We start from the raw sequence: 26,275 nt of genomic DNA, 5'->3' as shown, positions 1-26,275 counted from the left end.
AGGTGTTTTGGACTACAACTCCCACAATTCCTAACAGCCGGTAGGCTGTTAGGAATTGTGGGAGTTGTAGTCCAAAACACCTGGAGGGCCGAAGTTTGCCGCACCCAATTAAGGATCCTATCACTCTATATTATCCTAACTCTGTGTTCCACTTTCAAAGCCAATTGGATCCTGGGATTCGTAGTTTAGGGGAGTAGAGTCTAGAATTCTCAGCTCGCTTGACTGCGACTCACGAGACTACAAGTCCCAGAGTTCCAAGGGGCGGCTTTGGGCGAATAGAGACACAGGGACGGAAGTGAGGGCAAGCCGAATCCATTAAGGGGCGTGGCTAGGCGACTCCTGCGCCCGTTGCCAAGATGGAGGACTCCACCAGCACATGGGATGTGGAGAGCAGCAGCAGCTCTAGCAGCAGCGATGAGGAGGGAGAAGAAGTGGAGATGGAGGAGGAGGAGGAGGAGGAGGAGGAAGCGAAGGAGGAAGGAACGAAGCCGAGGGAGAAGGGCAAAGGGGGCGCCTATGTGCCCGGACAAGGGCCCCCTCCAGCCGCCGGGGAGGAGCTGGTGATGGACGAAGGGGCCTACCGGCTCTACCATCGGGCGGGAACAGGTGAGGGACTGTGGTGGGGCGCCTGAGAGATGAGCATGAGTGTCAGAAGTGGACTGAGAATACAGTTGCAATGTATACAAAACCACAGACAAAAATTTAAGAACTTGGCATTATGCTAGATTTCCATTGACCATGGCTCTTCCAAAATTGTGATTGCACAACAGCCAAACTACCTGTATGGGTATTTGCATAGAGGTAGCTTGGCTGTTGTACCTGGACCTTTGTTTAGGAAGTGCTAACTGGCACTTGGTTTATTGTCGAAGGCTTTCATGGCTGGAATCACTAGGTTCTTGTGGTTTTTTTCGAACTATAGGGCCATGTTCTAGAGGCATTTCTCCTGCATCTATGGCAAGCATCCTCAGAGGTAGTGAGTGATGCTTGCCATAGATGCAGGCGAAACGTCAGGAGAAATGCCTCTAGAACATGGCCCTATAGCCCGAAAAAACCCACAAGAACCTGGCACTTGGTTGTTTGCTGTCAGGAGTTCTCCTGTTTCTGAGTGGTCTTCTTTATATACTCTCTTAATTCTGGTGCTTTTTAATACTGGGATCTCCTGTTTTGTTTTTAAATGATTGTTTCTTAGGTGCTCCTTGCTTGAGCTTTGACATTTTGCGTGATGACTTTGGAGAGAATCGAACCACCTACCCACTGAGCCTTCTTCTCTGTGCTGGAACTCAAGACGAAGGAGCCCAGGCCAATAGGTGAGTTTGCAAAAACAGCTTTCCATATGATGTGAGCTTATAAAGCAGATAGATGAGCATATAGAACAGAGGTGGAAGATCATGTAGACCCCAGAAATTGAACTGAAATTCCCAGCAGCTCTTGCCAGTATATCCAGTGGAAAGGTATGCTGGTAGTTGCAAGTCAGAGCCACTTAGGGTTTATCTACGTTCTATATTTAATGCAGTTTGACACCACTTTAACTGCCCTAGAATAATGTGAATTGTATTTTTACAAGGTCTTTAGCCTTCTCTGCCAAAGAGTTCTGGGGGATCGTTGTACTACAAATACCAAAATCTTGCAGCATTGAGCCATGGAAGTTCAAGTGCTGTCAATCTGCATTAATTCTACAGTGTAGATCAGTGGTTCTCAACCTGAGGTCCCCAGATGTTTTTGGCCTTCAACTCCCAGAAATCTTAACAGCTGGTAAACTGGCTGGGATTTCTGGGATTGTAGTCCAAAAACATCTGGGGACCCCAAGTTGAGAACCACTGGTGTAGATGCCACATAATCCTATCCCTAATGAGACCTAAGCCTATATTTCTTTTAAATATTCCTTTCTCTCTCCCCCCATCCAAACCGACAACAGATTAATGATCATGAGGATGCATAACCTCCATGGAACCAAGCAAGCCACCAAAGACACTTTGGGGTCAGAAAGCAGCAGTGATAGTGATGAAGATGAAGATGATGAAGAAAAGAAGCCTCAACTGGAATTGGCCATGGTTCCCCATTTTGGGGGTATCAACAGAGTTCGGGTAGGATTTTTTAAAAAGTGGAATTCATTTCTATCTTGTCTTTTCTCCAGTCAAAGAGGGATACATGTTGGTCCCCCCCCCCCCCCCAATTGCATCCTCACAGCTGTCTTATGAGATCCTGGCCCAGGATCACCCAGTAAGCTTAATAGATGGATCGGGATTTGAATTCCAGCCTCTTTTCCTCATTGTGTTTCCTGTGGCAAAACTTGTGGGCGAGTGGACTTATTAACAAAAGACCGTCCCCATGAATGTATAGCAGAGTAACTTATTAGTAGCAGCGTGAACCTGCACCAGTAGCCAAAAGTGATAAAAATAACAAAAACACACAGTCCAATGTTATATCTTCCTTAGGAGGCTTTTCTTTGTAGTAAAATAATATAGTTGTACTATTTAGAATAACAAGTTTTCAACAACACAAATAAAGTCCTTTATACTTCCGTGTTTGCTTCCATGCTGGGCTTCTTCCTCATGCAGATAAACAGCTTCACTCTCACAGAGCCTCCTCTCACAACAAACTTATATTGGAGCTTCACACAGTAGCTTTTACACTAGACCTCCGCACATAGGTTTTACAAACGAGGGCTTCAACCTGGAGCTTCTCTCACCAAAGCCTGACACACTGAGGCCTTCTCACACACTAAGATCTACTTCACACAGAGGCTTTTCTCATAGACTAAGGCTTACCTCACACTGTGAGGCCTTCTCACAGACTGAGACATTTCTCTCACTGAGGTTTACCGGGAGCCCCTGGTGGCGCAGTGGGTTAAACCCCTGTGCCGGCAGGACTGAAGACCGACAGATCGCAGGTTCGAATCCGGGGAGAGGCGGATGAGCTCCCTCTATTAGCTCCAGCTCCTCATGCGGGGACATGAGAGAAGCCTCCCACAAGGATGGTAAAAAACATCAACTCATCCGGGCATCCCCTGGGCAACGTCCTTGCAGACGGCCAATTCTCTCATACCAGAAGCGACTTGCAGTTTCTCAAGTTGCTCCTGACAGGATTAAAAAAAAAACAAAAACCTCAGACTGATGGCTACTAAGCTACAGACACGCCTACTTGTATTGAACTGCAACTTTTGCTGAGTCATTGCATCCATTTAACCCTTTCAGTGCTTGACTCCCATTTTTGTAATTCAAAACACCTAGTTAATTTTTAATATTTCTGACAAAACTACATCTTAAAGCTTAGCTATATGCATTTGTTGTTGTTGTTGTTATTGTAGGTGACAGAGCTGGGAGGAACCCCAATAGCAGCTGTTTGGTCCGAAAAGGGGCAGGTGAATCTCTATGACCTACAACAGCCCCTGGCAGCTGTGTTTAATTCCCAGACAATGGCAGTCTTCCTGCGAGAAGAGCAGGCCAAAATCAAACCTATCTTTTCCTTCGCTGGACATATGACGGAAGGGTTTGCGATGGATTGGTCCACCAAGAAACCAGGTGATACGCTGGGATGTATTATGTTTAATACTGTGGCCAACCTTCCCTCCCTCTTTCTCTTCTTTCTTTCTCTCCTTCCTTCTCTTCCCTTCCTTCCCTCCTTTTCTTTCCCTTCCTCTTTCTCCCCATTCTGCCTTCTCTACCTATTCTTGGACTGCAACTCTCAGCAGTCCTCCTGATCGATCTATCTACCTACCTACCTATCTATTGCTATTAATCTATCAAGATGATTGCTGGGAGTTGCAGTCCAGGAATAGGAAATTGGAAATATGCAGGGATTGGGATGCTTTCAAATAAATCCAAGGAGAAGAAAGCTTGCATCTTGGAAACAGTGCATTTGGTCATCCTCCTCTCCTAAAGGGCCTGGTCTAGGGGATGCTGGGATTTGTAGTCTAGAAGAGAAGTGTGGATATGCTACTGTGTGTTTTGTTTGTCGGGGAGTCATTTTTGCGCATGCGCTGTAGCGTCTTTTTTAGCTTTTAAGTCCCTTCTGCTGTGTTTTTCAGTGTTTTTATAAGTGATGGTCACTCATTGTTGTATTGATAAGTGTATTGTGTCCAAATTTGGTGTCAATTCATCCAGTGGTTTTTGAGTTGTGTTAATCCCACAAACTAACATTACATTTTTATTTATATAGACTGGTATTTCTCAAAGTGGATGTGTTTCCTAGATGTTACTTATTTCATAGACTATTTTATACTCGAGACAGAAATAAAATGGAAAGAACAGGGACCGGTTCCTGCATCACGAATCAGAACAATTACACATGTTTCATCAAACCTTTTATCCAAAACTGACTATATGCACATGTGAAATGAAACATAAACAAAAGCAGTTTGAATCAACTAGAGCAGGCATGGGCTAACTTTGGCCTTCCAGGTATTTTGGACTTCAACTCACACAATTCCTAACAGCCGGTAGGCTGTTAGGAATTGTGGGAGTTGAAGTCCAAAACACCTGGAGGGCCAAAGTTAGCCCATGCCTACTCTACTGGAACCCAAGACCCACAGTTTGTGCTTTTTCAGCTGGCCTTTGTTAACTTCTCAATAGTAAGTAGAAAGGTCTTCTAACCAGAGAACAAGGAGGGACTTCTGTGTACAAAGATCCATCGAGTGTTATTTGCTGTTTAAAGCAGGATCTGTATTTTGTAGTATGAGATGAGTTATGGTACAGCAGGGAAAACAGGCCAGAATGGATGGAATGCAATTTACAATAACCTGGGTCTCATCTTTTCCAGGCACTCTTCTGACTGGTGATTGCAATAAAAATATCCATTTATGGACCCCCAGGGAGGATGGGTCATGGTTTGTAGACCAGCGGCCTTTCACTGCACACACTGGATCTGTAGAAGACCTACAGTGGTCCCCGAATGAAGCTACGGTAAGTTGTAGGCAATTTGCTGTATCCAGTTTGGCAAATAACCCTATTATCAGTATAATAGTTATAAGAAGTCATTAAAATTATTACTTACAGCTGAAACAATTATATGCATGTATAGTCTAGAGCAGGGGTCCTCAGACATTTTAAACTGAGGGCCAGGTCACAGTCCCTCAAATTGTGGGGGAGCCGGATTATAATTTGAAAAAAAACCCATGAATGAATTCCTATGCACACTGCACATCTCTTATTTGTAATGCAAAAACACTTAAAAACAATGCAATAATTAAAACGAAGAACAATTTTAACAAATATAAACTTATTAGTATTTTAATCGGAAGTGTGGGCCTGCTTTTGACTGATGAGATAGGATTGTTGTTGTTGTTTATTATAACACAACATTTATTATTTTACTTTATTATTATTATTATTATTATTATTTTACCCTTTATTATTATTACATTTACATTATTTTACTCGATTATTATTTTTATTGCATTTATTATTTTACTCTCTTAGTATTTGAAGGATATGTAAGCACATTTACATTAACAAAAGTTAGAATGATGGTTTAATCAGAGTTGGACAGTCTTATCTTATCAGTTTTATGTGAATATTCAAAAACATTTAACCTACTGATGCCTCAATTGATGTAATTTTATTGGCATCTATTTTTATTTTGAAATTTACCAATAGCTGCTGCATTTCCCACCCTTGGCTTATTCTAGAGTTAATATGTTTTTCCAGTTTTTTGTGGTAAAATCAGGTGCCTTGGCTTCTATTTGGGTCAGTTTATACTTGAGTATATACGGTAATAGGTCCATATTTTGAATAATAACCCATAATCTCATACTTGGGCCAGGTTTTTGCCTCCTGCTCTGCAGATGCCTCCATTCGGGTCTGGGACATACGGGCAGCACCAGGGAAAGCTTGCATGCTGACCAGCAGTCAGGCACACGACGCAGATGTCAATGTAATCAGTTGGAATCGAAATGAACCTTTCATTGTAAGCGGAGGAGATGATGGGGCCCTCAAGATCTGGGATTTAAGGCAATTTCAGGTGAGATATGAGTCCTTACTGCCAAACTGAGAGTATAAGAATGTAGAGTGAAATACTGTGTACCATTCTGGCCACCACAAATCAAGAATATTGACAAATTGGAATGTGTCCAGAGAAGGAGCTAAAATAACTAAGGCTGGGAAACCAATCCCTATGAGGAGCAACTTAGGGAGCTGGATATGTTTAGCTTGCAGAAAAGAAGGCTGAAAGGGAACATGATTGCCATGTTTAAATATTTGAAAGGATGTCGCATTGAGGCAAAGGAAAGCTTTCTGCTGCTCTGGAGACTAGGACAAAATGGAGCAGTGGATTCAAATAGCAGGAAAAAAGATTCCATCTAAATATTAGGCAGAATTTCTGAATGTATCTCCCCCTATGAACCACTTCGGAGATTATGATCGTCTGGGGAAGTCCTGCTTTCAGTCCCACCTTCATCACAAGCATGACTGGTGGGGACGACGGATAGGGCCTTCTCCATGGTGGCTCCTTGGCTATGGAACTCCCTCTTCAGTGACATTAGATCAGCCCCCTCCTGCCTAGCCTTCAGAAGTGAAGTAAAAACTTGGCTTTGGGACTAGGCTTTCAGAGAATAGTGCAGTGCAATAACAGTTTTAAATATGTGCAATGACTACGGAATGTCTTTGAACTGTGATTACAGATGGCATGATTTTATATTGAACTAGTCGTCCCCTGCCACGCATTGCTGTGGCCGTGTCTGGTGGTTTGGAAAATAATGAGAAGGTGTTGATTTCTAATATATGTAATTTCTTTATGCTTGTGGGTAAACACTGTTTCTTGCTGTTTCTTTGTCAGTGTTGATGTGGAGATTGTCTGGTTTGCATACTCTGGAACATATTGTTGTCCTTCTTTAGAGGTCCATATATCCATATATATATGTGTGTTTGTTAATCATATCTATATCTATGGCTAGATGGCTCTTTGTCAGGAGGGCTTTGATTACGTTTTATTGCCCTGATGAAGGGAGTTGGATTGGATGGCCTTATTTTCTGTTGATCATGGGGCGGGTTCTGTGTGGGAAGTTTGCCCCAGTTCTGTCGTTGGTGCTCTTTGATTGTAGCTGAACTATAAATCCCAGCAACTACAACTCCCAAATGTCAAGGTCTATTTCCCCCAAACTCTATCAGTGTTCATATTTGGGCATATGGAGTATTCGTGTCAAGTTTGATCCAGATCCATCATCGTTTGAGTCCACAGTGCTCTCTGGATGTAGGTGAACTTCAACTCCCAAACTCAAGGTCAATGCCCACCAAACCCTTGTGTTTTCTGTTGGTCAAAGGAGTCCTGTGTGCCACATTTTGTTCAATTCCATCATTGGTGGAGTTCAGAGTGCTCTTTGATTGTAGGTGTACTATAAATCCCAGCAACTACAACTCCCAAATGACAAAATCAATTTTTTGAGAGAAGAACATACATTGGGATGTTAAGTGCATGCTGTCCAAATTTGGTGTCAATTCGTCCAGTGGTTTTTGAGTTCTGTTAATCCCACAAATGGACATTACACTTTTATTTATATAGATGTAATGTTTTAAAATGCTTAATATGTATTAATATTAATTACATTTTAATTTTAGTGTTACTGGAATTGTATCTGTTTTAAGGCATTGAATAATTGCGTATATGAGAAAGGCCGGGTATAAATAGGATAAATAAATAAATGATGATGGTAAAAGCTGTTTGGCAATGGAATAGGCTGCTTCTGAGTATGGTGGAGTCCTCTTCTCTGGAGTGTTTTAAGCAGAGGCTGGACGGTCATCTGTCAGGGGGGCTTTCATTGTAAGGGTTGGACTGGATGACCTTTGTGGTCTCTTCCAATTCTAGGATATTATAAACACTCCTCTCTTCTGGTTTCCCACTAATGCTGTGGAACGTTCTTCGTTTTCTCCACAGAAAGGGTCAGCTGTGGCCACCTTCAAACAGCACACAGCCCCCATCACATCCGTGGAGTGGCACCCTACAGATAGCGGTGTGTTTGCAGCTTCTGGTGCGGACGACCAGGTGACTCAGTGGGACTTAGCTGTGGAGCGAGACGAGGAAAGTGAGGCTGAGGACCCAGCCTTGGCCTCCATCCCTCCCCAGCTGCTGTTTGTTCACCAAGGAGAGAACGACATTAAGGAGCTGCATTGGCACCCCCAGTGCCCTGGCACCATCATCACCACGGCCTTATCTGGATTCAACATCTTTCGAACCATCAGCGTTTGAGGGAAATTGTAGGAAACTGCCTGCTCTTATTCATCCATGGCTGGTACTCTTTGGACTGCGAACTTTCTAAAATGACAATCTTTGTTGACCTAAATCTACTAATCCTCGGCATAGGCCGAGCTAAGTCTTTTGATGGGGTCATCACCTCTTCCTCTTCTCCAACTAATGGGTGATAACAAATAGAGTAGCTGCGCCATTTTATCTACACTAATGTTCTTTCTCTTCTCCCTGTGAGCAACACAGATGACTCAGGCCTCATTTCAATGCTACCATTATATATTATATTAATAGAGTTCAGAACAAAGTAGGACAAGGGAGGGGGAACTGTTGTCCCACAAACCATTCCCACCAGTCACCCTTAGCATGACTACCAGTCTGGAAGGCCACAGTTTTCCCATTCCTGGCATTTGTTGTGTGTAGAACAGCCCAGTTGGCTCAACTTCTGAAACCTCTGGAGCAGTGGTTCTCAACCTGTGGGTCCCCAGATGTTTTGGCCTTCAACTCCCAGAAATCTTAACAGCTGGTAAACTGGCTGGGAATTCTGGGAGTTGTTGGCCAAAACACCTGGGGACCCACAGGTTGAGAAACACTGCTCTGAAGTGTCTATGCAAATTATAGGATTGAGCCTGGTAACTCTGATAGCCAAGATTTTAAAGAGAAAGTTGATTAAATATAAATTATTTTGGAAGAAAGATTTAATCTTGCATTTCATGTCTCATTCTACTTCACGCCCTTATAATACTGCTGTTTGTTTCATAGTGTTAGATGTTTGTCCCATCATTCCTTAACACAGGCAGGAGCAAACCTTTAAACTTGGGGGCTGCATGTCTGCATTACCTGATAGGGGGATGGGCTGCCAGGTGATGGAAGGAGAGAAGGAGGGAAGAAAAGGAGGAAGGAGAGAGAGAAGGAAGGAAAGACGAAAGGGAGGGAAGGATGGAAGGGAAGGAGAAAGAGAGAGATGGAAGGAAGGAATGGAAGGAGGAAGGAAGGTAGGAAGAGAAGAATGGAAAGAAGGAATGGAAAGAGGAAGGAAAGAGAGAAGGGAGAAAGTGCGGAAGGAAATTGAGAAAGAGGGATAGGAGGGAGGAAAGGAAAGAAAAAGAGGAAAGGAAGGACAAAAGGGTGGAAGGGAGAAAAGGAAGGAAGGGACAGATGAAAGGGAAGGGAAGGAGAAAGAGGGAAGGAGGGAGAAAAGAAGGATGAAAGGGTGGAAGGGAAGGAAAAGGGGAAGGATAAAGGTGGTAAGGGAGGGAAGGAGGAAGGAAAGAGAAGGAAGAAAGGTTGGAAGGAAATTGAGAAAAAGGGATGGGAGGGAGGAAAGGAAAGAAAAAGAGAGGGAAGGAAGGACAAAAGGGTGGAAGGGAGTGGAGGAAGGGAGAAAAGGAGGAAAGGGAAGGAAAGACAAAAGGGAGGGAAGGAGAAAGGGAGAGAGGGAAGGAGAAAACAAGGATAAAAGGGTGGAAGGGAAGGAGAAAGGTGGTAAGGGAGGGAAGGAGGAAGGAAAGAGAGAAGGAAGGAAGGAAGGATAGGATGGTGAGAGAGAGGCGGTCCTGAGAAAAGAGCCCAAGGGGCTGCATCTGGCCCCCGGGTCTCGGTTTACCCATTCCTACCTTAAGAGATGCAAAAACATCTCTTGCTAAATACACATAGTCAAGGGGATGGCTATTTAAAGTACTTCTATAAACACAACAAGAATTCAAACATGGAACATGTGCAGCTGGTGCAGGAGCCCTTTTTCATCCCCACAGCAGGACAGACCGATCAATTTTTATATAGCTGAAAGGAATGCCATGTCATTTCAAGTTTGTATTTTAGCTGTTTATTAAAGCTTTTGGAAGTGATGTTGGGGAAGACACATCTGGGTGTGTGTCTTTGGTATAAAAAGATAAAGATTTCCCCCTTATCATTAAGTCTAGTCATGTCTGACTGGGGGATGGTGCTCTTCTCAATTTCTAAGCCGAAGAGTGTTGCCCATAGACATCTCCAAGGTCATGTGGTGAGCATGACTGCATGGAACATTGTTACCTTCCCATCGGAGCACCTATTGATCTACTTACATCTGCATGTTTTCGAACTGCTAGGTTGGCAGAAGCTGGAGCTAACAGCAGGAGCTTACCCGGTTTGAGCCTGCGACCTTTCGGTCAGCTGTGCCACCAGGGGGGGCCTGATTTGATTTAGTTCTTGGAAGTATGCTGAGAGCTACAAAAATAGAGTTGGGATGCCACACGAAGCCCACACGTTCTTTACCTATACATATCAAACGTGAACAAGACACAGCCATAGGAGATATAACCATAGTTCGTTCATGAAGACAGCCCTGTTCTCACTGCATCCCCGTCCATTGTAAAGATGTATATGCCACAGTCCCGTCTTCGTCTGCTGAACAGAGCAAAACAGTCTTCTTGACGTTGGTACCCAGGCGTCCAGCGCTGATGATGTCACACAAGGAGAGAGGGGTATCTCGAGGGACACAGAGGGCAATGTAATGAGCGTGGAACCGCATGGGATCACCTGTAAGAATAGAGAGAACAACTAATAATATTTTCCTATGCTATCTTTTGTTTTGACACCTTTCAGATGTATTGGTCTACATCTGCAAGCATGCTGGCTATAAAGATCTGGTATGGGCAAACTTGGGCTTGCCAGGAGTTTTGGACTTCAACTCCCACAATTCATAGCAATGTCATTAATGGAACATAAGCCTGCATGGTTGGGCCCTTAAAATATATTTTGCATTTACAATGTATGTGTGTGGACACTTAGCTTTGTTTACTTTGGATACACTGAATATTATATAGTAGGCATGGGCAAATTTGGGCTCTCCGAATGTTTTGGACTTCAACTCCCACAATTCCTAACAGCCTCAAGCCCCTTCCTTTCCCCCCTCAGCCGCTTAAGCGGCTGAGGGGGGAAAGGAAGGGGCCTGAGGCTGTTAGGAATTGTGGGAGTTGAAGTCCAAAACACTTAAGCAGCTGAGGGACAAAAAGAAGGGGCCTGAGACTGTTAGGAATTATGGGAGTTGAAATCCAAAACACATGGAGGGCTGAAGTTTGCCCATCCCTGATATAGATGGTAAGGCTCATAGTACAACACATTTGGAAGATGCAACTTTAAGAAAGCATTTTTAAAAACTTCATTTTCCTCAAAACTACTCTTCGTACTAAAACATGCATTGCAAATAGTCCTTTAGACATTTTGGGCTTGCAACACCTTAGCCATCTTTTTTTTTTCTAGAAGGATCCCATTTCGAAAATTGCATCCTAGCGAAGATCTCCTCTGCAAGCAATCTAAGGCTGGGGATTATGGGAATTGTGATCAATCACTTGGAAGGCAGCAAGTACAGACAATGACAAGGATATTAAAGAGAGAGAGATTAGGGTTGGGCTGCAAAACATGTTTCGATAGAGAGCTCCATTCTCTGAAGGTTAATCCATTCATGGCGGGTTGCCAGTGGAAGCGGAATGGATGGCTCTCCTCCACCACACATCCATTTTAGCATTTTCCCCCTCTCTACTTTGGACTCCCTCTTCCCGCATGCATTAAATTAGACTGAGGCTGCAGACTTAAGTAAAACAGCCCTCCCTATTCCGCACTTCCAATCTGCCCTCAGTAGCGGGTCAACAAAGCCCAGCTTAGATGAATATTCAATTCCTTCCTAGGCCGAAAGATGAAGAGTGAGGGATGGCTCTCCAGCTGGTTTTCAATTTGCCTCCACGGCTCATGGCGAGCTCTGACATTTCGTTCTGCAATTGAAGAGGCTCCCCAGGGGGGTCTGCTTCTGATGACCCCAGTACCTGTTTCCCAGCTTCCCTCCCTTCCAAGAACCTTTCGCTACCTGGATAAACAAGGAAGTTGCCCCCAAACTTGCTCCCACTGGTGACATAGAAGCCCCTTTCCCAGAGGTTTCGGAAAATGCGATAATGTGCCTCGTGGTCTGGTTGTCCCGTGTAAGGCCAGTCTTTGGAAGGGACGTGCCAGTCCACCACTTCTTCTTGGCCTGGGTTGATCCTTTCTGTTGGGAGCTGGACCATCATTGAGTCTCGAGGAAGCACAAAACTGGGCTCTGCAAGCTTGGAGGAAGGCTCTGGAATTGAAAGGAGAGGTGGATTGGGACCAGAGGGCCTAAAAGACCTACGTTAGTCTATATCCGGAGCCCACAGTGGTGACCCTTCTGCTGGCAGGACTGCTGACCGAATCTGGGGAGCAGGGTGAGCTCCAGAAATGCTGGACCACTCTGATAACCATCATGTTATGTTACTAAGAAGCCATTGAAATTCCCAAGCACGTGAACAACTTCAACAGAAAGAAAGAAACCATTAAAATGAGCAAAATCTGGCTGCCAGTATTAAAAAACACCAGAATCAAGTCTTCAGATGTTGCTGGATAGACTCCCATCATCCATGATAATCTCCAAAGCTGACTAGGGCTGATGGGAGTTGGAATCTAACAAGATCCAAAGGGCACAATTTCTCTTAACCTGAAAATTGTATATAGATCATGTGAAATCATGAAGTAGGGAAGCAGGAAAAAATGCAGGCTAATTTTGCACCTTTGCCTCCAGTCAAGACAACAAAGTCATCTACTTTTTCAATTGGCAAAGAGTACCATAACTAAAGAACACCACTCAGAAACAGGAGAACTCCAGACCACAAACAACCAAGTGCCAGTTAACACCTCCTAAACAAAGGATGCCTCCAGGCACAACAGCCAAGCTACCTCTATGCAAATACCCTCACTGATTGACTTTGCAAGGAGCCTCCAGTGGCACAATGGGTTAAACCCTTGTGCCGGCAGGGCTGTTGACTGAAAGGTCAGCGGTTGGAATCTGGGGAGCAGGGTGAGCTCCCACCTGTCAGCTCCAGCTTCCCTTGCAGGGACACGAGAGAAGCCTCTCACAGGATGGTAAAACAACTGGGCTCCTTGCAGACGACCAATTCTCTCACACCAGAAGTGACTTGCAGTTTCTCAAGTCGTTCCTGACATGAAAAAAATGTCTATATCCAATGCCCTCAACTGCAACTCCCCTCATCATACACATCTGGCTAGGATGGCTGAAGATCAAAAGAGCTGTATTCCAGCATATATGTTGGTGCCTTGTGTGGTAAGCCTGACCCAGCTTTTCAGCTCCAAGGCAAGTTGTGGATATGTGTTTAAAGCAAGGGTAGGGAGCCTAGGGTCTTCGGATGTTGCTGGATAGACTCCCATCATCCATGATAATCTCCAAAGCTGACTAGGGCTGATGGGAGTTGGAATCTAACAAGATCCAAAGGGCACAATTTCTCTTAACCTGTATATAGATCATGTGAAATCATGAAGGAGGGAAGCAGGAAAAAAATGCAGGCCAATTTTGCACCTTTGCCTCCAGTCAAGAGAACAAAGTCATCTACTTTCCCAATTGTCAAAGAGTACGGTAACTAGGAGTTGCAGACAGGAAAGTTTGAAGAACATGAGACAGATACAATAACATTAATAACGTTATGTAGAATGATTTTTGTGTCTGGGTTGTAAATGTCATTTCCTAATTGGTTCTATCATAAAAATATGGGAAAAGTTCATTAAACTGCCAGAACGTTGTTTTTGCAAGACATCCTCCAGTACATTTTCCTGTAGTTTTTCAATGTATATCTGATACAGTCTTAACCAATTCAACACAGTTTGTGGCAGCCACAAAAATGAAGTTTCTGGAGTGTAACAACTACTTTTCAACTTGTCTCTACTAGTCTGTACTGGGCTATACTGGGCCCATAACCCCTGTAGGGCGAGCAGGCTTTTTAACAAAATGCCCTCCTCATAAATGCACAGCAGAGTAACTTATCAGGAGTAGCGTGACCCAGCACCACTAGAACGTGTTAAGAAGAACATAAACTCATAGACCAATGTTATATCTTCCATAGGAGCGTTATCTTTCTAGTAAAATAAAATACAGTAGTTGCACTATTTATAATAACAAGGTTTCTATAACACAAATAAACAAATACATAGCAGCTTTATACGCAGCAGCCTTCACACACTGGAGCTTTAAACATGGGTTCTCTCACACAGAGGTTTACCTCACACTCCTCAGGATGACACTCGCTTTGGTCCAATAACTCTAACAGGCTTCAGCCTACCGACTTTTTCAGTGCTTGACTCACACTTTTGTAATAAAAAATACCTGGTTAATTAATATTTAATATTTCTGACATATTTTGCTGTAGTTTTTCAATCAATATCTGATTGAGTCTCAACCATAGAATTATAGAATCATAGAATCATAGAGTTGGAAGAGACCTCGTGGACCATCCAATCCAACCCCCTGCCAAGAAGCAGGAATATTGCATTCAAATCACTCCTGACAGATGGCCATCCAGCCTCTGTTTAAAAGCTTCCAAAGAAGGAGCTTCCACTATGCTCCAGGACAAAGAGCCCCACTGCTGAACGGCTCTCACAGTCAGGAAGTTCTTCCTTATGTTCAGATGGAATCTCCTCTCTTGTAGTTTGAAGCCATTGTTCCGCATCCTAATCTCCAATTCAACAGTTTGTGGCAGCCACAAAAATGAAGTTTCTCGAGTATAAAAACTACTTTCAAAGCAAGCACTGCAAAATGAAACAGGAAATGACACTTTTAAACCAGGAGCAGAATTTTTTTTTTCATATTCTGTTACATGGTGTAATAAATCAGCAAGGCTTGATAAAGAGGCTGATTTGTCTTTTTATGAAGTACAGCTGAAGCATTTTCTGCAGAGTCTACTGTAAATGATGCACATTGGTGATAACAGATTCAGAAACTTTTTACTGTAGCCAAAGTTTTCACGACCCCAACACTGAGCTAAGGGGACTCTTGTTTGTGGCCAGGAGCCACTGTTTAAAAAGCCATGTCCTATATCTCTGAAGACAAGTCATCATTCCATCTAACTACCAGTGCTGCTCACCTTCTTCACCTTCCCGTTGCCTCTTCTTTGCCCGGCCCTGGGCTATACGTTCTGCCAGAGTGTCCAGGAGGGCCTTCCGCTGTTCAGCCGCAAGGCGAAACTGCTCCTGATAGTTCTCTTCCAGCTCTTTTTGGTAAGCAGCCACCTCCTGCAGAGACAAATGGGGAAGATCAATACTCCCTACCTTTCTGCATTTCCAATCAAATTTGGATAGAGCTTGTAACTAATGGATTACAAGTAGCACAATTACTGCAACCAAAACACTACAAAAAGAGTGATGCCTTTATTGGCCACCCAAAATGCACAAATGCAAGCTTTCAAAGCACCATTGTCAAAATATGTTGAAAAAAATTATCTAGGCTCGTACAGTCATAAGTCTATATTTTATATCAGATGTTGTTTCTATTGCTATATTCTAGTTTAGTAGTTCTCAACCTTCCTAATGCTGCGGCCCCTTAATACAGTTCCTCATGTTGTGGTGACCCCCAACCATAAAATTACTTTCGTTGCTACTTCATAACTATAATTTTGCTACTGTTATGAATCGTAATGTAAATATCTGATATGCAGGATGTATTTTCGTTCACTGGATCAAATTTGGCCAGTGAATGAAAATTTGGGGGGATTGATTTTGTCATTTGGGAGTTGTAGTTGCTGGGATTTATAGTTCACCTAAAATCAAAGAGCTTTCTGAACTCCACTAACAAAAGAATTGAATCAAACTTGGCACACAGAACTCCCATGGCCAACAGAAAATACTGGACGGCTTTGGTGGGCATTGACCTTGAGTTTTGGAGTTGTAGTTCACTTGCATCCAGAGAGCACCGTGGACTTAAACAATGATATATCTGGACCAAATTTGGCACGAATGCTCAATATGCCCAAATGTGAACACTGGTGGAGTTTGGGGAGAATAGACCTTGACATTTGGGAGTTGCTGGGTCACTACCTCTGAGGATGCTTGCCATAGATGCAGGCGAAACGTCAGGAGAGAATGCCTCTAGACCATGGCCATATAGCCCGAAAAAACCTACAACAACCCAGTGATTCCTGCCATGAAAGCCTTCGACAATACATATAATTAGCACTTACTTACTGGACAGGGCAGAGAACATGTTTATTAAAATATATTGAACCACCACTTCTATATTTCCTCCTTTGTTGTTTGTTCTTTATTCATTCAGTCGCTTCCGACTCTTTGTGACCTCATGGACCAGCCCACGCCAGAGCTCCCTGTCAGCAATATTTCCTCCATCATTGTTTAAAATGCATGAGGATGATGTGAGTTACAGTCCGACAACAACCAGAAGTTCACTTGTATCCCAACCATGATATGTAGACTGTGGCAACAAAAGGAACTGTTCTCTACTTTCATCACAAGGTTTAGGGAGCTGCAGTGGCACAATGGGTTAAACCCTTATGACCTGGAGATGGGGTGAGCTCCCATCTGTCAGCTCCAGCTTCTCATGCAGGGACATGAGAGAAGCCTCCCACAGGATCTGGGGGAGGCTGGGCTTCCTCTTGCAGATGGCTGATTCTTTCACACCAGAAGCAACTTGCAGTATATTTTCAAGTCACTTCTGACATGATAAAAAACAAATCACAAGGTTTGGGATGTTTTCCTCTCTAAAGAGCAATACTGTGATGGCTTATCACCTGGCTTGTATCCTCCCCAAGGGCTGGGGATGCTGGGTTTTTACACAGGATTGCCAGGCCGTTTTCCAGCAGCAGCCGGGCTTCTTCCGGGAGCAACTGCAGAGGAAGCCCCAGCCTCACGTTCTGGCGTGGCTTCCGAGCCAATGCCCCAAACAGCGTGCCAACTATGCGATGCTCCTCTCGGATGCGCCATGCATCAGCGTAATTCCACACCAAAGCCTTTCCCTCCAGGATGTGAATTCGGATCATGTCTGGGCCTGGATGCATGTCTCCTTGAGAAGAAGGGAGAGGATCAAAATACACAAAGCATCATACCACTAATTGTCTTTGAGGTGAGGGTGACAGTTGTCCCTCCACATTTGCAGATTTGATTGTTTGCATAATGATTAATACGAGTTGCGTTCGAGGACCTAGATCAGGCATGGGCAAACTTGGGCCCTCCAGGTGTTTTGGATTTCAACACCCACAATTCCTAACAGCCAGTAGGAATTGTGGGAGTTGAAGTCCAAAACACCTGGAGGGCCCAAGTTTGCCCATGCCTGATCTACACAGTAGAAGGAACATGGTTTGACACCACTTAAACTACCATAGCTCAATGTTATGGGATTATGGGATGTGTAGTTTGGGAAGGCACCAACACTATTGTGCAGAGAAGGCTAAAGATCTTGTAAAATTAATACTAGAACTTCCAAGATTCCATAACATTGATCCATGGCCATTAAAGTGGTGCCAAGCTGCCTCAATTCTACAGTACCTGAAGTCCAAAAAAGTCAAGAGATGTTGTGACTACAACTCCCATCATCCCCAGCTGGGTGTAATGAACCAACACAATGAAACTTAATAGTTAAAAACAAATACTTAAAATGAAATGAAACAACCCAAAAAGGCCAGGTGTGTTGTGACTACAACTCCCATCATCCCCAGCCAGTAGCTGATGGGTGCTTATTCCAATGCAATTTAACATACTATTTCATCACACTTAAAATCTGGTTTCTACCTCTTGCAGAATTCCAGGGTTTGTATTATAGTGAGGCTGTTAAAGGCTCCTCACTAAACTACAAACCCCAGAATTCTGCCGGATTTAAAGTGGATTCATTCTCTAGTGATGAGGTCTTATAGAATAGTTAAAAGCACGGAGAACCAAAAAAGCTAGATGTGTTGTGACTACAACTCCCATCATCCCCAGCCAGCAGCTGATGGGTGCTTAGTTCAATACAATTAAACACAGAATAGTTAAAAACACAGCACATAGAACCAAAAAAAAAAGAGGTGTTGTGACTACAACTCCCATCGTCCACAGCAGGCAGCTGATGGGTGCTGTGGTGCAATGCAATTAAACATAGAATAGTTAAAAACACAGCACATAGAACCAAAAAAGATAGATATGTTGTGACTACAACTGCCATCGTCCCCAGCTGGCAGCTGATGGGTGCTGTAGTGCAATGCAATTTAACACATAGCACATAGAACCAAAAAAGCTAGATGTGTTGTGACTACAACTCCCATTGTCCCCAGCCGGCAGCTGATGGGTGCTGTAGTGCAATGCAATTAAACACAGAACAGTTAAAACACTGCACATAGAACCAAAAAAGCTAGATGTGTTGTGACTACAACTCCCATAATCCCCAGCTGGCAGCTGATGGGTGCTGTGGTGCAACACAATTAAACATAGAACTACAACTACAACTCCCATTGTCCCCAGCCGGCAGCTGATGGGTGCTGTAGTGCAATGCAATTAAACACAGAACAGTTAAAACACAGCACACAGAACCAAAAAAGCTAGATGTGTTGTGACTACAACTCCCAATCGTCCCCAGCCGGCAGCTGATGGGTACTGTAGTGCAATGCAATTAAACATGAAATAGTTAAAAACACAGCATATAGAACCAAAAAAGATGTGTTGTGACTACAACTCCCATAATCCCCAGCTGGCAGCTGATGGGTGCTGTAGTGCAATGCAATTAAACACAGAATAGTTAAAAACACAGCACATAGAACCAAAAAAGTTAGATGTGTTGTGACTCCAACTCCCATCATCTCCAGCCAGCAGCTGATGGGTGCTTAGTGCAATACAATTAAACACAGAACAGTTATAACACAGCACATAGAACCAAAAAAGACAGATGTGTTGTGACTACAACTCCCATCATCCCCAGCCGGCAGCTGATGGGTGCTGTGGTGCAATATAATTAAACATAGAATAGTTAAAAACACAGCACATAGAACCGAAAAAGATAGATGTGTTGTGACTACAACTCCCATCGTCCACAGCCGGCAACTGATGGGTGCTGTGGTGCAATACAATTAAACATAGAATAGTTTAAAAAACGAAAACTTTAAAAAACACATTGAACCTAAAAAAGTCAGGTGTGTTGTGACTACAACTCCCATCATCCCAGACAGCAACGAATGGGTGCTATAGTCAAACATAATGAAGCATAGAATTGTTCCAAACGAGCACATGGAATTAAAAAAACCCAGAGGTGTTGTGACTACAAATCCCATCTTCCCCAGACATCAGCTAATGGGTACTGTAGTCCAACACAATGAAACAGAATTGTTCAAAAAAAAGTGCTTTAAAAGCACATGGAACAACAACAAAAAAGACAAGAAGTGTTGTGGCTACAAATCCCATCACCCCCAGCTAGCAGATGATGGGTGCTGTAGTCCCAACATATTAGGAGGGCATTATATAGGGGTTTCCAGCGAAACCCCGATTCTTGGGCTCTCCACACCCGCTCTTAAACCGGTTTCAATCCAGGTCGCCCTACCCTTTGAACTCCTCTTGCGTCCTTCCCGGGACTGGAGCGATGCGAGGCTGGACCAATGGGAGCCTTCAAGGCGGGCGATAGGGAAATTGCGGAGTGGATTCAGAAGAAAGGAGCGGAGGAGGAAAGGAAAGGAAGGCAGAGAAGGGGAGCATTTGCACCAAGCAGCAGCGACTGCAAAGGAGAGGAAACGGTGCGAGGCAGACAGGAAGAGGCAGGCGGTCTTTGCAAGGCTTGGGTCCATCCCAGGCATGGCTTTTGCAAGAGGCTAAAACCCTCCTGCACGCATTCGTGGGCTCCTGCCCGCTTTCTTCCACCCATTCCCACGATCGGGCAAGCTACACGTGTTTGGGAAGGCTTCTCCTGAAAAGGTGAGAGCACGGGTCGAGTGTAGGATCTCTTTGGGAAAAGGGGAGAGGGCAGAGAAAAGAGAGAGAGGAGGGATTTACAAGCAAAGGCCTAGGCTGGGAGATGGGAGCATCTACACTGTCAGGTTAACGCAGTTTGACACCGCTTTAAACTAACATGACTCAGTGCTATGGAAACTAAGGACTTATAGTTTGCTTTCTATGGAAACTAAGGACTTATAGTTTGCTCTCTATGGAAACTAAGGACTTATAGTTTGCTCTCTATGGAAACTAAGGACTTATAGTTTGCAAAGCATTGCAGAACTACAAGTCCAGTGATTCCATACCAATTAAACTGCATTCATTCTACAGTGCAGATGCCCCCAATGTTATGGAATCCTGTCAGTTGTAGTTTTACAAGGGCTTTTGCATTTTTCCCCCAAAATGTGCTTCTGCCTCTCCAAACTACAAATCCCATGATTACATAGTATTGAACCAAGCCAGTTTAAATGCTATCAAACTGTCCCAAACTAAAATCCCATAATTTCATAGTATTGACCCATGGCAGTTTAAATGCTATCAAATTGCCTTAATTTTACAGTGTGGATGCATCTCAACTGGGATTTTTTCCAGATTTGATCATATAATGTATAGTTACAATGTTAGGGCTTGGGGGAAAGTGATAGGAAGGCCCAGAGGCTGAGTGCAGTCCCAGTTTGAGCTGTCTGTTGGGGCACATTTCATCAGTTTGTCCCAATTGTGGCTTCTAGGAACTGCGGAACTCTCCGCTGCATGTCAGACCAACTTGAAGGCGGGGTCTCCGCTGCCCTCGATGACAGATTGAGTATCCCTTAACTGAAATGCTTGAGACCAGAATTATTTGGGATTTCAAATATTGGAATATTTGCAATACACACACACACACACGGTAGTGTTTCTCAACCTTCCTCATGATGTGGTGACCCCCAAACATAAAATTATTTTCGTTGCTACTTCATAACTCTAATTTTGCTACTGTTATGAATCGTAATGTAAATATCTGATATGCAGGATCAGGCCCATAGCCAGTTAATTTTGCTTAAACTGTTTTTGTATGTTTTGTATAATGTGATATAGGCATCAAATTGTGCCTTCGTTTGTAAGCCGCCCTGAGTCCCCCCTCGGGGGTGAGAAGGGCGGGGTAGAAGTAATTGAAATAAATAAATAAAAATAAATAAACTTTGACGTTTGGGAGTTGTAGTTGTTGAGATTTGTAGTTCACCTACAATCAAAGAGCATTCTGAACCCCACCAACAATAGAATTGGGCCAAACTTCCCACACAGAACCGCCATGACCAACAGAAAATACTGTGTTTTCTGATGGTCTTTGGTGACCTCTCTGACACCCCCTCACGACCACCCCAGGGGTCCCGACCCCCCAAGTTGAGAAACGCTGATATAGGGAGTTATATTTTATACGCAATATTGTAAACGATTTTATGCACAAAACAAAGTTTGTGTACATTGAAAGCAAAGCTGACATCTCCCCAATTTTTGAGTATTTTGTGTTTCCAAATATTGGTGAAGGGACACCCAACCTGTACTTATTTGAGCTAAGATCAGGGGAGAACAATAATATGCCTCATCATTGTTAAGCCATACTCTCAAGAGCTGTATGACAACATACCTTCTAAAGGCCACACAAAGACATTTGGCACACTTTTCATCCTCTTGTGGGACGACGGGGCTATTTTCTCTCTTTTTTTCAAGCCTCTTGAGGAATTTGGTGGATAGAGTTCCTTTTTTTCATCAGTCATTTGGGAATTCCCTATAAAAATCTTGCCCTGCTGTTAAAAATCTCAAAAATTACTAAACCAAGGATTATGTGGATTGAAAAAAAGACAACAATTTACTTTTCTGGATGCCTGAATGATGAATTTTAAGTTCTGATCCTTGATTTACTGTCACTGTTTACTAGTGTTATTCATAGTTGGGAAATACTTGGCAAAACTACGGTTAGGTGGATCTGTAATTGGTCAAGTGAACGAACCCAAAGAGTGCTCACCAATGCTTCCTCTTTATTTATTTACTAGCTTGGGGACCCGGCGTTGCCCGGGTTATTAGAGAAAGTGGGTAATGGCAGTTCTGTATGCCAAGTTTGGTCTTTATTGGTCTTTGGATAACGGCTGCATTATTTTCAGGAAGTGAGTGAAGGTACTTGAAGTCCCATCATCCATGGCCCATCCTCCTACAAATAGCAGCAGGATATAGGGCTCTGTGTCATGGGGGCTCTGTGTGCCAAGTTTGGTCTTTATCAGTCATTAGATGAGGGTGGCAGTGGTGTCAGTAAGTGAGTGAAGGTACTGCAAGTCCCATCACCCAAAGTCCATCCCCTTTCAAACTGCAGCAGGACGTAAAGTGGGTCATGGGGGCTCTGTGTGCTAAGTTTGGTCTTGATCAGTCATTGGATGAGGATCACAGCAGTCTCAGAACATGGGTGAAGGTACTGCAAGTCCCATAATCCATAGTCTCCCTCAAACATCACCAGAATGTTGAGTTGGCCATGGGGGCTCTCTGTGCCAAGTTTGGTCTTTCTTGGTATTTGGATGAGTGTCACTGTGGTTTCAGGAAGTGAGTGAAGGTACTGCAAGTCCCATCATCCATTGTCCGTCCTCCTCCAAACAGCACCAAGATGTAGAGTCGCTCATGGGGGCTCTGTGTGCCAAGTTTGGTCTTGATTGGTCATTACATGAGGGTTGCACCAGTCTTAGGAAGTGAGTGGAGGTACTTGAAGTCCCATCATCCATAGTCTGTTCTCTCCCAAACCTCACCAGAATGTTGAGTTGGCCATGGGGGCTCTGTGTGCCAAGTTTGGTCTTCATCAGTCATTGGATGAGGGTCTCAGTGGTTTCACTGAGTGAAGGTACTCTAAGTCCCATTGTCCATGGTGCATCATCCTCCAAACCGTACCAGGATGTAGAGTGCATCATGGAGACCCGGTGTGCCAAGTTTGGTCCTTATCGGAAATTGGATAATGTTTTGCAGTGGTCTCAGGAATTGAGCGAAGGTACTGCAAGTCCCAAAATCCATGCACGATCCACAGTCAAACCTCACCAGGGCATAAAGTGGGTCATGAGAGGTCTATGTGCCAAGTTTGGTGTTGTTCAATCATTGTTGAGGGTTGCAGCAGTCTCGGAAAGCGAGTAGAGGTACTTCAAGTCCCATCATCCATGGCATGCCCTACTCCAAACCGTATTAGGATGTAGAGTGGGTCATGGGGGCTCTGTGTGCGAAGTTTGGTTTTGTTTGGACATTAGATGAGGGTTGCAGCAGTCTTGGGAAGGGAGTGGAGGTACTTCAAGTCCCATCATCCATGGTCTCTCCTCCTCGAAAGTGCACCAGGATGTAGAGTGGGTCATGGGGACTCTGCTTGCCAAGTTTGGTCTTGATAAGTCATTGGCGAGGGTCACAGTGATCTCAGGAAGTGAGTGAAATGATTGCAAGTCCCATCATCCATTGCCAAATTCTTCCAAACCGCACCAGGATGTAGAGTGGGTCATGCAGGCTCTTAGTGTAAATTGTGGTTCTGTTCCATCATTGTTGGCAGTTGTAATGGTCTTAGGAAGGGAGTTTAGGTATTGTAAGTCCCATCGTCCATGGTGCATCCTCCTTCAAACTGCACCTGGATGTAGAGTGCGTCATGGAGACTCAGTGTGCCAAGTTTGGTATTTATCGGTAATTGGATGAGGGTTGCAGTGGTCTGAAGAATTGAACAATGGTACTGCAAGTCCCATAATCCACGGTCCATCGCCGGCCAAACCACACCAGGACGTACAGTGGGTCATGAGAGGTCTATGTGCGGAGTTTGGTCCTGATTAGTCATTGGATGAGGTTAACAGCGGTCTCAGAATGTGAGTGGTGGTACCGCAAGTCCCATCATCCATGGTTCATCCTCCTCCAAACTGCAGTAGGATGTCGAGTGGGTCATGGGGGCTCTGTGTGCCTATTTCGGTCTGTATTGGGAGTGTTCTGACCCAGCCCCCGGCCTTTCCTTTCCTCTCTTTGTCATCTCGGAATGTTGGAAATGAGGCTGGCCAATCAGAGACCATATGCAAATTTCCTTCTGTCATGCCCCGTTTCTGCCATGAACCCTCTTCTCCACCAGGGGCTCCTATTGAAGCTGGCCAATTAGAGACCATATGCAAATAGCACCACTGCGGCAGCCAATCCGAATGTTGGAACTTTCAGGCTGGCCAATCAGAACGCTGCCACATACCCCTTCCGCCCTCTGTCCGCCCTCTGTCCTATACAAACAAACACTCTTCTTTATTATATATACAGATTATTATTATTTATTTACACCATTTCTACCCCGCCCTTCTCACCCCCAAGGGGGGACTCAGGGCGGCTAACACAGGCAATAATTCAATGCCACAATATCAATAACAACAATATAAAATCAAATACATAAGAAATTAAAACAGTGATATTACTTAAAATCAGATAATCACACAGTAGCAAAATCACAAAGTCATTTCCAATTGTCTCTTTATCCTGGAAAGAAGAGACAAGTGGAGTGCCATAATCAGGGTTCTGTCCTGGGTCCGGTCCTGTTCAACATCTTTATTAATGACTTAGATCAGTGGTTCTCAACCTGTGGATCCCCAGGCGTTTTGGCCTACAACTCCTAGACATACTAACCAGTTTACCAGCTGTTAGGATTTCTGGGAGTTGAAGGCCAAAACATCTGGGGACCCACAGGTTGAGAACTACTGACTTAGATGAAGGGTTAGAACTACTGACTTAGATGCACGATCATCAAGTTTGCAGACGACACCAAATTGGGATAGCAAATATCCCAGAAGTCAGGAGCGGAATTCAAAACAATCTTAACAGATTAGAGAGATGGGCCAAAACTTAACAAAATGAAGTTCAACGGGGACAAATGCAAGATACTCCACTTAGACAGAAAAATTGAAATGTAAAGATAAAGAATGGGGGACGGTGCCTGGCTTGACAGCTGTATGTGTGGAAAAGATCTTGGAGTCCTTGTGGACAACAAGTTAAACATGAGCCAACAATGTGATGCAGCGACTAAAAAAGCCAGTGGGATTTTGGCCTGCATAAATAGGAGTCTAGTCTCCAAATCCAAGGAAGTCATGCTACTCCTCTATTCTGCCTTGGTCAGACCATACCTAGAATCACACTGTGTCCAGTTCTGGGCACTGCAATTGAAGGGAGATATTGACAAGCTGAAATGTGTCCAGAGGAGGGTGACTAAAATGAACCAGGGTCTGGAGAACAAGCCCTATGAGGAGCGGCTTAAAGAGCTGGGCATGTTTAGCCTGCAGAAGAAAAGAATGAGAGGAGACATGATGAGGGCCATGTATAAATATGTGAGAGGAAGTCATAGGGAGGAGGGAGCAAGCTTGTTTTCTGCTACTCTGGAGACTAGGATACGAAACAATGACTCCAAACTACAGGAAAGGGGATTCCACCTGAACATTAGGAAGAATTTCCTAATGGTGAGATCTGTTCAGCAGTGGAACTCTCTGCTCTGGAGTGTGATGGAGGCTCCTTCTTTGGAGGCTTTTAAGCAGAGGCTGGATGGCCATCTGTCGGGGGTGCTTTGAATACAATTTTCCTGCTTCTTGGCAGGGGTTTGGACTGGATAGCCCACAAGGTCTCTTCCAACTCCATGATTCTATGAAATACTCTCAGCATATAGTCAGAATCAAAGAGTGCATCTATATTGTGGAATTGATGCAGTTTGACGCCACTTTAACTGCCATTAATTTATGCTAAGGATTAAGGATCTGTGTGGCTCACCAAACTACAATTCCTATGAATTCATAGCATTGCAGTGGTGCCAAAATGGATCAATTCTACAGTGTACACAGGGGCGGCTCATCCATTAAGCGAAGTAAGCGGTCGCAGAACACTTTTTTTTTGCCAGGGGTGCAGAGGCGCCTCTGTAAATGCCCCTCGACCGCCACTTGAGGAGCGCCCCCTCAGCTCACAACAGCCCTAGCAGTCTGGGGGGAGCCTCGGCTTTCTTCCCTTGCCGGGCGATCCTCTTCCCAAACGGGCTGGGCCCTTGAGTCTCGCCTATCCCCTCTTGTTCCTACTCCACCCGGCCACTGGGTGCGTGAGCAGAGCCGGCGCTCAATCGTTCTCCACGTTCGATCCCTTCCCCATGACCGGCTCCCTTTCCCGATCCCCCGCCGCTCCATCTGCCTCCTCTCCTCTCCACAATCCGCGGGTGGGCCAAGGGGCAGAGCCGCCGCATCTGGCCCGCTTCGGGTCCAGAGATGTGTCTGAAGACCCCAGCATGCGCACCAAAAGTCGCCTCTTCTCCTGACTTTCTCTTCAGCCATTGGGACCAAGAGAGAGAGAGAGAGAGAGCCCCTCCGGCTGGAGGTATCTCCCACCT

The 26,275-nt window shown here is 44.4% G+C and overlaps 3 protein-coding genes across 4 annotated transcripts in view; 2 read left to right on the top strand and 1 right to left on the bottom strand.

Moving 5' to 3' along the window:
- The first annotated feature begins 307 nt into the window (after positions 1-307).
- On the top strand, positions 308-8,870 carry GRWD1 (glutamate rich WD repeat containing 1). The gene is made up of 7 exons (XM_060780389.2): positions 308-606; positions 1,190-1,307; positions 1,916-2,084; positions 3,308-3,521; positions 4,759-4,901; positions 5,761-5,958; positions 7,867-8,870. The coding sequence occupies exons 1-7, from the start codon at positions 357-359 to the stop codon at positions 8,176-8,178; spliced, it is 1,404 nt and encodes a 467-aa protein (XP_060636372.2). The 5' UTR covers positions 308-356; the 3' UTR covers positions 8,179-8,870.
- A 1,107-nt stretch (positions 8,871-9,977) lies between these two features.
- TSEN34 (tRNA splicing endonuclease subunit 34) lies at positions 9,978-19,769 on the bottom strand. Of its 2 annotated transcripts, none has more exons than XM_067469868.1 (5): positions 19,520-19,769; positions 16,749-17,020; positions 15,093-15,240; positions 12,017-12,265; positions 9,978-10,692 (listed from the first exon to the last, which is right to left on the bottom strand). In XM_067469868.1, exons 1-5 carry the CDS (start codon positions 19,767-19,769, stop codon positions 10,505-10,507), a joined length of 1,107 nt encoding a protein of 368 aa, XP_067325969.1. In that variant the 3' UTR covers positions 9,978-10,504. The 2 variants fall into 2 exon arrangements, with proteins under 2 accessions (XP_067325969.1, XP_067325970.1); XM_067469869.1 differs by having other exon boundaries at positions 15,102-15,240.
- Positions 19,770-19,804: 35 nt separating this feature from the next.
- Positions 19,805-26,275, top strand: part of MBOAT7 (membrane bound O-acyltransferase domain containing 7) — a 33,372-nt gene continuing 26,901 nt past the window's right edge. Inside the window, exon 1 of the mRNA XM_060780402.2 lies at positions 19,805-19,887. The gene's annotated coding sequence lies outside the window, so the exon portion shown is untranslated. The remainder of the gene's footprint in view (positions 19,888-26,275) is intronic.

This window comes from Anolis sagrei, chromosome 6 (genome assembly GCF_037176765.1).
Source record: "Anolis sagrei isolate rAnoSag1 chromosome 6, rAnoSag1.mat, whole genome shotgun sequence".
Lineage (NCBI taxonomy): Eukaryota > Metazoa > Chordata > Lepidosauria > Squamata > Dactyloidae > Anolis > Anolis sagrei.
Note: the sequence above shows the minus strand (reverse complement) of the source record. Positions and strands in the feature narration are given on the sequence as shown.

What these genes read in the sequence shown, in the direction of transcription:
- GRWD1 (XM_060780389.2), top strand. Translation starts at nt 357, where the DNA reads ATGGAGGACTCCACCAGCACATGGGATGTGGAGAGCAGCAGCAGCTCT. An exon ending in CTACCATCGGGCGGGAACAG is followed by an intron (nt 607 to 1,189) that starts GTGAGGGACTGT and finishes ATTGTTTCTTAG; the next exon opens with GTGCTCCTTGCTTGAGCTTT. An exon ending in GAAGGAGCCCAGGCCAATAG is followed by an intron (nt 1,308 to 1,915) that starts GTGAGTTTGCAA and finishes AACCGACAACAG; the next exon opens with ATTAATGATCATGAGGATGC.
- TSEN34 (XM_067469868.1), bottom strand. Translation starts at nt 19,769, where the DNA reads ATGCCTGGGATGGACCCAAGCCTTGCAAAGACCGCCTGCCTCTTCCTG. An exon ending in GCAACGGGAAGGTGAAGAAG is followed by an intron (nt 12,266 to 15,092) that starts GTGAGCAGCACT and finishes TTTCAATTCCAG; the next exon opens with AGCCTTCCTCCAAGCTTGCA. An exon ending in CAACTTCCTTGTTTATCCAG is followed by an intron (nt 10,693 to 12,016) that starts GTAGCGAAAGGT and finishes CTATTCTTACAG; the next exon opens with GTGATCCCATGCGGTTCCAC.